The sequence below is a fragment of the Mercenaria mercenaria genome, unplaced genomic scaffold (assembly GCF_021730395.1).
Source record: "Mercenaria mercenaria strain notata unplaced genomic scaffold, MADL_Memer_1 contig_4378, whole genome shotgun sequence".
Lineage (NCBI taxonomy): Eukaryota > Metazoa > Mollusca > Bivalvia > Venerida > Veneridae > Mercenaria > Mercenaria mercenaria.
In genome coordinates, this window is record NW_026462600.1 from 34,378 (window position 1) to 46,643 (window position 12,266).

The window sequence follows — 12,266 nt, forward strand, 5'->3', positions numbered from 1 at the left end:
GTAACGAAAACCAAAGTCCCGTAACTCTGCAAATTTTTATCTGGAAGAACCTAACATGCCCCATGCACAACTACTGTTATTACTGATCACTTATGTGAAGTTTTATTAAATTGTGTCAAGGGCATGAGGAGAGATGGTGCGCACAAGACTGTGTCTAGGGACAGACAGACGGACAACCTGAAACCAGTATACCCCCTTAAAACTTCGTTGTTCGCGGGGTACAAAAAATTAATGCCTTATGGATTTTTGAGAAAATAATAACTTACGTCGATAATGTCTCGTTTTGACTTTCTGTTCACACGGCTCTTTGATGACCTTATCCTGTGGTACATAAAATAACTGCATGATATGGATCATAATTCAAACACTATTGTTCTTAATAATTGCATACAGCATTGAAGTACTGAACATTTGAGAAAACCAACACAGTGCATTTGCGACCACCTTGGATCCAGACCAGCCTGCGCATCCGTGCAGTCTGGTAAGGATACATGCTGTTCACTTTCAAAGCCTATTGCAATTAGAGAAACCGTTAGCGAACAGCATGGATCCTGACCAGACTGCGCGGATGCAAATGCACTATGTTGGTTTTTTCATGATGCGGCTCATTTATATGAGTATAAAAGTAATAGCTTAATAGTCAAGCTCCGTTTAAAAGTAAATATACAGATAAAACATTTTACCAATAAAGCCAGACTTATTGTTCTCAGTCACAGCTCTCTGTTCCAATATATTTAGAACTTTAACTAAATAATTATGATTAGCTAATTACAATTTAAAAAGAATTCCCACCATAAGTAAAGATTGTTTTTATGTCGCTTTACGAGGTAGAGCGGAGTATATTGTTTTGTTCATTGTCGGTCGGTCGGTAGACCATTTTGTTTTGGATTATTGTTCCTTCTTTTGAGAAGGAACATTTTAATTTGGTAAGTCACACTTGACTGAGCTACTAATATCGAAAGCTGTTGTCATTACAAGCTGGCCAGTCAAACTCCGTGACCTTAGAAATAACCTCTGGCGTTAAAACTATTCTTTCCTGATTGAGGCGACTCTCTGACTGAACGCGTCCGTGGATTACATATTACTTAACCCAAGGATGGTCGATTGATTCTTTTATTTCCTCCATTCTTGAAGAACATAACATATGTACAAACAGATAGACATATATCAGCAAATTTACATGTAAACAACTAAATATTATCGTTACCTTCAAATGCATGGTTAATATGTGAAAACAAACCCCATTGCGACCCTCTAATTATGCGCAACAAATTCACGCATCGAATCGTAATGGATTGACCGGGTCAATGTCTTATTGCCGTATTTACTCAACTGAAAGTGGTAACAGATTTAATTTGTCCAAATCCAATATACAACTCCCATCTTATCTGCTACTTATCAGCGATTATGTAACCGTAACTGATTAGAGGGCAATAAGCACAGCAGGGACTCCAACTAGACCATGAAGATATATGCAGTGGAGTTGAAAGAAATTAATTTTTCTTCAGTGAATGTGGAATGATAATAATATTAATTATTATTTTGATATTATATAGATGATAATAAGTATTACTTTAATGTTATAATAATAAAAATAGTAATAATAATGATTATTATTGTTATTATTATTATTATTATTATTATATTACATAAAGGATGATTAAAGATACAGTAATAATATTGAAAATAATAATGATAATAAAACACAAGTATAGTGAAAACTTCAGGAGTTCTTTGTGCTGACAAACAATATTTTTCTAATTGGAAACTGGGTTTCTTGTATTCATGTAATCAACATTATTTGAACATTTTTAGACAAATGTTATTTACAGTATTCTGCAAGCTTTAGATGAGTGAAAGTCACAATTTTCTGAAATATCACAATTCTCCAGACAGACTTTGAAAAAATAAAAACTTGCATATTTCTTTAAGTAAGTTTATCATTATTTCATTATTGTGAAAATAAGTTTCTGATTATCTTATTATTGTGTTTGATCAACAAATATTTTTCTTTACATAGAAATGCCAAAAAAAAAAAACAACTAGTATAACTTTAAAAGTTATCAATTATATATCAATTTAAGATAAATTACATTGTTTCCCCTTCTCACTAATTGATACACTTGTAAGGTAGACTGACTCTCCAATAAACATTGACCCTTGTTAATTGGAACCATACTGTGATGGTCATTAGCCCCCAACTGTGCTGGTGAAGACAGAAATCCCTTGGTCCGCTGCCAAAATCTAGGCCTTTAATGCATGATAACTGGTTATGAATGCAGCTCTACATGTACAATTAATATATAAAATTACTAAAGATAAATACATTAAGAGGATTTTGTATAGTTGAAGTAAACATCTACAGTTAAATCATTGGCATTGGATATCTTTATATGTTTGACTCTGCACAAGAGATGATTGTATTTACAGAGCTATTATCAGGGTTCTTTGTTGCTGCAGTCCATATGAAAGGGCCGACAAAGCGACAACCATTAGTCTACCCAAACTGTCTAAATGAGAGAGTCACATTTTATCATACTTTTGGTCATAATTCGGAATTTTGTAACTGTCAGATATTAAATCACTGTAAGAATAGATAACTTCGCAATACAAGTTTTATGTAAAATGTCACCTTGATGTCGACATTTGTTCCTGCCAACCATTCCATGTCTGGGTTTGTTGGATCTATATCTTCTTTATTCAGCCTACTCTGAATATCTGATCGAAATATTTGAAGTCTTTCCACGTCAGTATCCTTTAATGATCAAAGCATATCTACAGTATCTCTGCTAATCTACTCAGATCACGACAAATTTAATGGATAGTTGAAAAATCTATGATAGTTATTTTATATTTTACAGTGGTATATAAACCTTTTTGGAGGAACAGTTAAGAAAATTGTATCAGATAACCGAGACAACTTTACCTTGCAGTACTTCATAGCTAGTTGACATTTATCAAGAGCAATGCTATAATCTCCTGTTTCAAACAATGACCGGGCCCAGATCTCTAGCGCTTCGGCGTCATCGTAATCACAAGTATCTTTGAGGACTGAAAATATATAATAAAGCAATTAGGTAGGTACATACAGCACAATAACTTAGAACTGTGTAGGCAAAACATAAAATAAATTCCTTATATTTGTTAATTAGAATATTCACACCACGGAATACATTACGCCAACATTATATAGCATTAAAAGATATGATATAGTTCAAAAACGAAATCTGAACTAAAACATTAGTACTTTAGTTCGAACAATGTAATGAGATTTCTAGACAACGTTTATGTCATTGTTTAATGTTTTTGAAAAGGTGCTCTGGGAGTATAATAAAGATCTGAAAACGAAAACGGAATCCTTCAGAATTTTTTTTATATTAGGACATCAGGGATGAGTAACTAAAAGGCCAGTAATGGTTTGTCTAAGGAAAGAGGGATTCTCATGTATCGGTGCACTAGGTTGTCTCTTATAAAATGACTTAGGATAAGTAAGCCGGACATGTTATCTCTCTCTCCCACTCTCTCTTTTCTGGAGACTTTCTCCAGCACTGTCCTACTGTTCAGATTGCTTTATGTCTGTACTGGTTGAGAAGAATTTGGCGCCCTGAGTGGCTGTCTTTGAATGTGAGTAATAGTTACTGTTCGATAAATATGACAGCATAATGTCAATAACAAACACATAAACTGATGAACAATACCAATTGTGTAACATAACAAAATGCCCTACTTGTAACACACTTGTAAATATGTTTTAATGCGCACCTAGGACATGACATTTGTATGTCTTGAAAAAAAAACTTGGCACAGTTGTAAACATTGAGATGATTACAGTCTCTTTCTTTTTCAATCTACTTCCGATTGTTTAAAAATCCTTTCATGGTATGAATCCGACAGAATTTGACACAAATGGCGTTTATTTACCTTTTATTTTGCTACTTAAATATGTATGGCCCTATACATCCGTTTGTATAAACTTATCATTATGTAACTTCATGAAATATATGACATCTGAGAACCCTAGGCTGTCTGGTATTAATTGCATGTACCAATCACGTGAGATACAAATCGCGCGACTTGGTTCTCTTGTTTTTGGTAGAATGATTTTTTTCAGGTTGGCCACATCTCCCGATCAGGATTTATACTCAACAATTTTCTAAATTTACACCTGGATTTTTGATTTAAAACTCACTATTTTTACTGATTTGAATGAAAATTTGATGGTTTAATAATTACCTAAGTCAATTTAAACATAACAACAGTAACAATTGTACGTAAAGTCACTAAGCCCTGGCAGTTATACCATGTAACCAAACAAGAGGACCATAAAGGCCCTAGATCACTGACTTGAGTTTCACAAAGCATGAAAGATATCTATAAATCATTTTGAAAACTGACCAGAGTTTTATGACAAGAAGTTTTCACTATATGCATAAAAGAAATACTATATACATCTGTGGAAAAGTGACTACCCCTCTGGTGGACATGGTTTCGACAAACTGGAAAGTTTGAACGAACTTGGTATAGGGTCACCAGGGAACATTTCTGTGAAATTATTTAAGCTAGCTTTAATCGCACCATATTTTATGTAAATGAGGTTGATCATTAACTAAGTTATTCAATCATTAGATCCAGAGACTGAGTGTCTTACCAAAGTGACGCAATAAAAAGAATTATCCTTGACAAACATTCTGACCAAGTTTTATGATCAGGTAAAAAGTATGGCCTTTGAGTCTTAACATGGTCTTTCTATGACTTGGTCTATCAACCTAGTATTTGACCTCGATACTCCAGTTTCAAAGTTGACCTAGTTTTCATAGAGGCAAACTTTTATGAAATTAATATAAAATGTGGCCTCTGGAGTGCTGAAATGTTGTCTCTGTGATTTAACATTGTGACATGGATTTTGACCTCAGTCAACTATTTTAAACTTGACCTGCATTTTAAAGAGACAAACATTCTAACGAAGATCAAGTAGAAAATGTTGTCTCTATAATGCTTATAAAGTTTTCTTATAATTTACCTACCGAACTTTCGATTAGGGGCAAGTGATTCGAAGTCAGTGACATTAACCACTCGGCCACGGAGGCTGTTTTGGATCTTATGTAATCCGGTTTAAAACCGTACCTAGATTTCATAGAGACAAAGATTCAGACAATGTGTTATGACGATCAGGCAGAAGATGTGTCCTCTAGAGAGTAAACAGGGTTTTTCTATGTAGTGATCTAGCTCTTGTCTTCAGTTTATCAGTAAGAATATCCTTTGAAAGCAAATAATACAATAAAATAAAATAATACCATACTTGCTTAAAAGAAGTTGAAAGTACAACACCCCTCACGCCCCCTGGTACCGGCTTATGTGCAATTCCACATAAAAAGGAGGGGTGTTTGAAAACTTTTGCAAATGACACGTTTTCCAAGAGGTTGTAATTAAAAGTTGATAATTTTCGTCTAGTTTTCTTCGAAATATTCCCCTTTAGCCAGAACAGATCGTTTCAATCTTTTTATCCAATTTTTGAAACAATGTTTATACTCATTTTAGGGTACACTAGTAACAAACTAGTGAACTGCAGACCCCAATGCACCTTTGGACTATATCTCCTAGAAAAAGAGAATAAAAATCGCAGGTCTGGGCCGTCGGGAGGTTGCGACAATACACTTACCTTTTCCGACTTCAAAACTTGTTGAGGATTTGTGAGCTGGAGTACAAACGGACATGCTGGTGACCAGTTTTTGGACGTACTCTTCTCATTTTTGTTCGCATTTTTTTCAGAACCACATTCATATAGCAGCTACCAGACACACCCCTACCTTTTGACATCAATTTGCATGACTGACCCACAATTTCGGAAGCAAATGGCTTATAACACCTTCTTTGCTGTCAGTGTCCGTTTAGCAACACTTGGCCTTTGGCATGTTTCAGAGCCCATATCCTGATACATATCAACTTTCCGGGCTCATAAAAATGGACCCATGTCTCATCACCAGTTATGAGACTATCAAGTAATTTTTTTAGATGTTTTGGGTACTTCTTCTGCTCATCTGTGAGCAAATGGGGGATCCAGCGAGCACTTATCTTCCTAACCTTAAGAATTTTCTTCAGAATGAAGTGGACAGATGCGAACCAAAGTTTGTCATTTGTGCCAGCTGTCTGACAGTGAAACGCGAACCTTTCTCAATGATGGACTTGATCTTATTAATGTTAGATTTGGTAACTTCTGACCTGGGTCTTCCTGAATAAGGGGCGTCTTTGACTGATTACTGACCAGAACATAATTTTGGAAACCACCTATAAACTGTGGAAAATAACATTTGTTTATCTTCATAAACAGCGCAATCATATCTCAACATTATGCTTTTGACACTCAATCCCAACTTACAGCGGGCTTTTATAAAACCCCTGATTTAAGCAACATTTTCTATTCATTTTCGAACTATTTTCAACGCAATGTCCTAAAAGCAAATGAAATTTCAAATGAACCGGTTTGTGGATTTCAATTATATTTATTCACACTGTAAAGTGATGAGTAGTCATCCGTTTCGTATTGATTTTATACAGGTAAATCTCGTGATATTCAAGTATAAAGTGCGTTTGCAAAAGTTTTCGAACACTCCTCGTATTGAATGGCCTCAATGATCCCAGATCAACAGAAATATAACCACACTGAATCAAAAATACGAGGAGACTTTTATCGGCCGCCATACAGCACTTAAAAACTGTTGTTGTGATAGTTAATAAAATCTGTAAGTTTTGAAGCAGACCTAAATTTTGTAGAGACATACAGTGCTTTAGGGTATAGCGGATTTTAGGGTATAGAGGATAGATTGATAAATTTTATATTTAGACTTAAATTATTGTATAAATTTTCATATCATTTTTTTACTGGCATGCAAAAAGACATTCTGACATACATATTTGCTTGTTGTGTTATTTTTCATACGTCATCAAATGTAAAATTAAACTATCCCCTATAGACTAAATCAGTGTATATGTAAAAAACGTCAGTGAATGAAAAGTATTTGATAGAAATTTAAAAAGCTGAATGTTTTTGAAAAGAGAATACATTATTATTCTGATCTATAGTAAAGACATCTTGGAAAGTTTGTTAAGATGTGGATTTTAAACTAATAATGGAAAAAATTACCAAAACTATCCTGTACACCCTAAATCAGCTCATATGTAAACAATGGCTTGGAGAGAAAAAACACATGAATTTCTATGAAAAGCTGAATGTTTTAAGAAGAACAGACTGAAAAATAATTACTATTTTCATTTCTTTGAATTGGAATGCAGGAAAAATTAGTTAGCTATCCACTATACCCTAAAGCACTGTATATTCTGAAAAAAGCATCATAATGCGGAGCAATATACGCCCGAAGGCATGACCTTTGACCCCTAAGTGTGACCAAAGGGTTATATCAGAGGATGGGAGCAAAATTTAAAGAACTTGACTGCTGAAGCCCACAGAACAGGAACAACAGAGGGAAATAAATCCCCCCAAAAATTTCTAAGTTCACAGAAAAAAAAACTAAGTCCACTCAAAATAATCCTTACCATGTACAGATATGCCAAAATACACCCATCTATGTTGTACTACAGAAAAGTGGTATCGGTATTTCCCTACGGCCAATAATAAAAAATGTTACAAAATAAGCTATCTCTAGTACAAAAGGGAAATAATTCAAAACAGGGAATGAGTTAACCAAATGATGCTCCCCGATGCATATGTCCCAATATGGGAGATAACGTATTAGAATTCGAAAACAAGAGCTGTCTGATGACAGCAGGCAGGATTTTTCTCAGTGCTTGTCTCTGAATTAGAGCTTTGCCAGTATAAACTTTACAAAACTTCAATCAAAAAGTTCTAAGTAAAAAAAGTTAAAAAGGGGCATAATTCTGTCAAATTCAAATAAAATGTTATGGGGATTGTTTCTCCTGGTGAAGACTTTGATAGTAAATAACTATTTTAAGTTTCAAGTCCAAAGCTTTGATAGTAACAGAGATATTTGACTTTATCAAAAACATTAACCAAAATAATCTAAGTAAAAAATGGGCATAACTCTGTCAAAATTTAAATCAGAGTTATGGGGATTGTTTTTCCTGGAGTAGACTTTGTTAGCAAATAACTATTTTAAGTTTCAAGTCAATAGCTTTGATAGTAACAGAGATATTTGACTTTATCAAAAGCTTTAACCAAAAAATTCAAAAACTAGGTAAGGTAGAGTTATGGTTGTTTGACACTGCACTTTCCGTCAATGGCCACTATCATTTTGTGAAGTTTCAATGAAATGCCATTAATACTTTTTTAGTAATGCTCCGGACAAGCCTTATTTTGTATGATAAAAGAAGATAATTCAAAAACTAGGTAAAAGCGGACGGACGGACAGACAGACGGAAGGACGGACAAGGCGGAAACTATATGCTCGCCCTTCGGGGAGCATAGAAATTATTGTAAGTGAACAGAAAAGGGATCTACCAAATAAAAACAAGAGCACCGCAATGCAGAGCAATATACACAAGTAACAAAGTCATTTGACCTTTGACCCCGAGTCATCCGAAACATACGTTCTGCATGTCGTCTTGATGTGGTGAACATTTGTGCCAAGTTTCTTTGAAATCCTTCAAGCAGTTCAAGAGTTACAGAGCGGAAACGAAACAAAGTCATATGACTTTTGACCCCTCAATGTGACCTTGACCTTGAAGCGAGCCATCAAGAACATGCACTCAGTACGCCGTCTCGATGTGGTGAACATTTGTGTCAAGTTTCTTTGAAATCCTTCAAGGGGTTCAAGAGCTACAGAGCGGACAAGAAATTGCTAACGGACAGACAGACGGACACCGGGGCTATAACATAATACGTCCCTTTGGGCGTATAAAAAGATTTATGACGATCAGGTGCGTAATGTGGCTTCTAAAAAGTTAATGAAATTTATTATGTCTAGTATTTATCCAAAGATTATGAAGACTGTTCCAATATTGTAGCCTAAAGTGTAATCAAAGTAAAATTGTTCACGACCAACGACGGACACAGGGCGATCACAATAGCTACTCACAAAATGAGTACAGCCTGCTGCTGGTCACTATTCAACAAGCTGAGCCAGGCTGCTGGATTAAAAAACACTTGCGGCAAGCATATTACACTTTTCAAGGGGCATAACATCGGATACTAATTTGCAAGTGTGCATAGGTAGATTATTAGTTTGTCTCGAGAAATATACACACGTTCTGTGGTGGATATTTTGCGCAACATTTATGGCGCAATATTGATCCGCAAAAACATGAATATACATTTCTTGATACAAAACGCAGCATATTCATTTGTGGGCCCCCCATCCCCCTAAAAATGTTTTGGGGATACATTTAGAGTTTCTAGAGTTGCCCATCTTTCCGTACGTCCGTTCCAATTTGTGTCGTGTATATCTCAAAAAGTATTAGACCCAGAGTCATCAAACCGCACAGGATAGTCATTTAGCAAGTTAAATTGTGCCCCTTGTGTTTTAATATTGTGTTTTAATAGAGATTTCATACAGTCACACTTGCTTTATGGCCCTTGACTTAGTCAAACATATGCACAAAAGTGACTAAAGGTTTATTTCAAATGTATCTCAAAACGTTTATGACCTAAGATGATGAAACATCACAGTACTATTATTCAGCATGTGACTTGTTCACCTGTGGTTTTGTTTGCAATTTTACTCAGCCAGACCAGATTAAGTAAAAAATATGAATGAAAGGGCATAAAAGTGTTTGTCGCCTTCATCTCAAAATGCATTTGACTTGGTGTCTTGAAATCTTACAGATTGTTATATAACATGTTAATTTTTGCATTTGGTATCTTTATTTTTATTTCAATCAGCCATACCATATTTACGGTTCTTGATTTAGTGGAAAATACACGTAAAGTGCTTAAAAGTTTATGTTGCATATATCTTAAACTATTTGACCTAGAGTCATGGAACCATATAGGAACATTATTCAGCATTAGATTTGTGCACCTAACTTTTAAACTTTATTTTGGATTTGACTTCGCAAGTCCAGTGTTATTACCCTTGACTTAGTCAAAAATATGCATCAAGGGCATACAAGTTTGTGTCACATGTATCTTTAAAAATATTTGACCTGGAGTCATAAAACATAGAGTACTGTTATACAGCATGTGTTGTGCACCTTGGAATTTTGTTTGAGATTTCATTCAGCGACACCAGAGTTATGATTGTGACTTAGTTAAAATACACACTAAGTGCTTAAAACTTTATGTTGCTGTTATCTTAAAAACATTTTACCTAGAGTTATAAAACCAAGTACAAAGTCAGGTTTCTTCTATGTTCGCCTACATTATATACATGCCACACACATTTTTGAACCTAGGGCAATAATTTTAACAACTAGAGCTGCTGTTGAGAAAAGCGCATGTCTCCCCCAATTGCTTAATCAACTAGATTGACATTTCTTCTCCATTATGTATCTGTGTCAACCATGCACCAAGACCTGTATCACTGGCATCAGTATTTTCAGTAATTCAATGGCCATAATTCCGAACACACGGACACACACACATACAGACAGTCAGGAGTAAAAAATTAAAACTAAATTGTCAATGATATCAAACGGTGAACTCAAAAGATAAAGCAAAAATTATAGATTAAGAGGTTTTAAGTTGGAGGCTTTAATCGTCTGTGGTATGGTAACGATTCGTCTAATTCAAAACACAGCACATCACATATTTGTATGTTGTGTGGATGAGGAGTTATATTCAAATCCTATGTAACGTATATATGTTGTTTTCTTCTGCTCATAATTACCTTTTTAGTCGTTCGTCATCCACTTCTGATTCATGTGGAGAAGTTTCAATTTACTCGTGAAGATAAAATTAATACTAGTATAGAATCAAAGAAATTGAATGTTTTACATGATAAACGGCATAAAACCGACACAACTTTGGGTAATATGTACATGTAAATTCCCATCAAGTTTGGCATAGAATGTATATATGACACTGAGAAGTGAATAAAAGTTAGATATTGGTAAAAGGTAAAAAAAAAATGTTATTGTTATTTTCAAAAAACGTTGCAATTGTTTATTAAGTTGTGATTAATGTTTTGTTTATTTATAAGAATATCTTGCAAAAATGTTATGTCAATAAGTTTGTACCACAACCACTAGTCCCTATCAGAGTACTCACTTTTTATGGACATTTGAGAGAAATTAGTTTTGCCTTATATGTGTGTGGATTTGTCGTTTTAAAGACTTGTTAAAACTGCACTCTACTCTTATTCTTCAGACAAGCCCGTAAACGTTATAAAATTAATCCATGAAAAGTAAAATGGGCTATTTTCTAAAATACATGGTTAATATTTATGTTCAATTTAAAGTATACAGAAAATCTAAATATTTGGTTTCTGAGATTTTTCGATTTAATCATTTTTCATAAATATTTTTGTTAGTGGTCGTGCTCCACGAAGCATTCTTCTGGCAAAGCTAAAACTTAGATAGAAGATGAATAGGTTTTAATATTCAGATGAATCCCATGACCTGTTTAATACTACATGTAAATGTTAAAATTGTCGGTTTTAGAACAAATTCAAAACATGATCATGTAAAATCAGTTAAAAGATATACTTAAATGTATTTTTTAGTGAAACAGTCTTATTTACCTAGTCACGCAAATACGGTCTTGCATGTTATAATATGCACGAACGTCTCGTTATTAATTATACCAGACCTTTAAAGACCCACCACAACCTACTGACCTACATTTTCCTCCCACATGAACCTCATGAAAGTAATTCTGATAATACTGTAATAACACAAATATGCTACAAGATGACAGATGGACAATGCCTCGGCTCATATTTCCACAGTCGTGCAAGAGTATCTGACACCCAGGGATTTAAAACCTTGCCACACCCCACTTACAACCAAGATCTTGCCCTATGTGTTTCTGGCTGAATCTGAGTTATCTTTTTAAACAACATCTAAATGGACACATATTTGAGACTAGAATGGCTGTTGGCAGAGCTGTGTACTAATGCACTAATGGTATATCCAACAGTGAGTACCGTCAGACATTATCCAATTGATTAAACGGCTTGAAAGGTGTTTGGTACATCAAAAACCTGGACTAGTCAAATATTTAAAAATATGTTCAGTAACTGTTTTCCTATCGCGACACAAGTTGCATCGCTTTCAGAATGCCCCTCGTTCATAGACATAGTAAAACAGATAGACAAGACGGACAGAAACAACGATTTAAAGCGCACATGTAATGA

General features: G+C 34.6%; 1 protein-coding gene across 2 annotated transcripts in view; it reads right to left on the minus strand.

Annotated features, from left to right (window-relative positions):
- LOC123524895 (helicase with zinc finger domain 2-like) overlaps window positions 1–12,266 on the minus strand; it is a 47,996-nt gene that overhangs the window by 20,086 nt on the left and 15,644 nt on the right. For both annotated transcript variants that reach the window (XM_053535025.1, XM_053535024.1), the window contains exons 10-12: window positions 2,927–3,051; window positions 2,633–2,755; window positions 267–321 (exon numbers count right to left, since the gene is read on the minus strand). In XM_053535025.1, coding sequence (XP_053391000.1) covers window positions 267–321; window positions 2,633–2,755; window positions 2,927–3,051 — 303 coding nt within the window. The remainder of the gene's footprint in view (window positions 1–266; window positions 322–2,632; window positions 2,756–2,926; window positions 3,052–12,266) is intronic.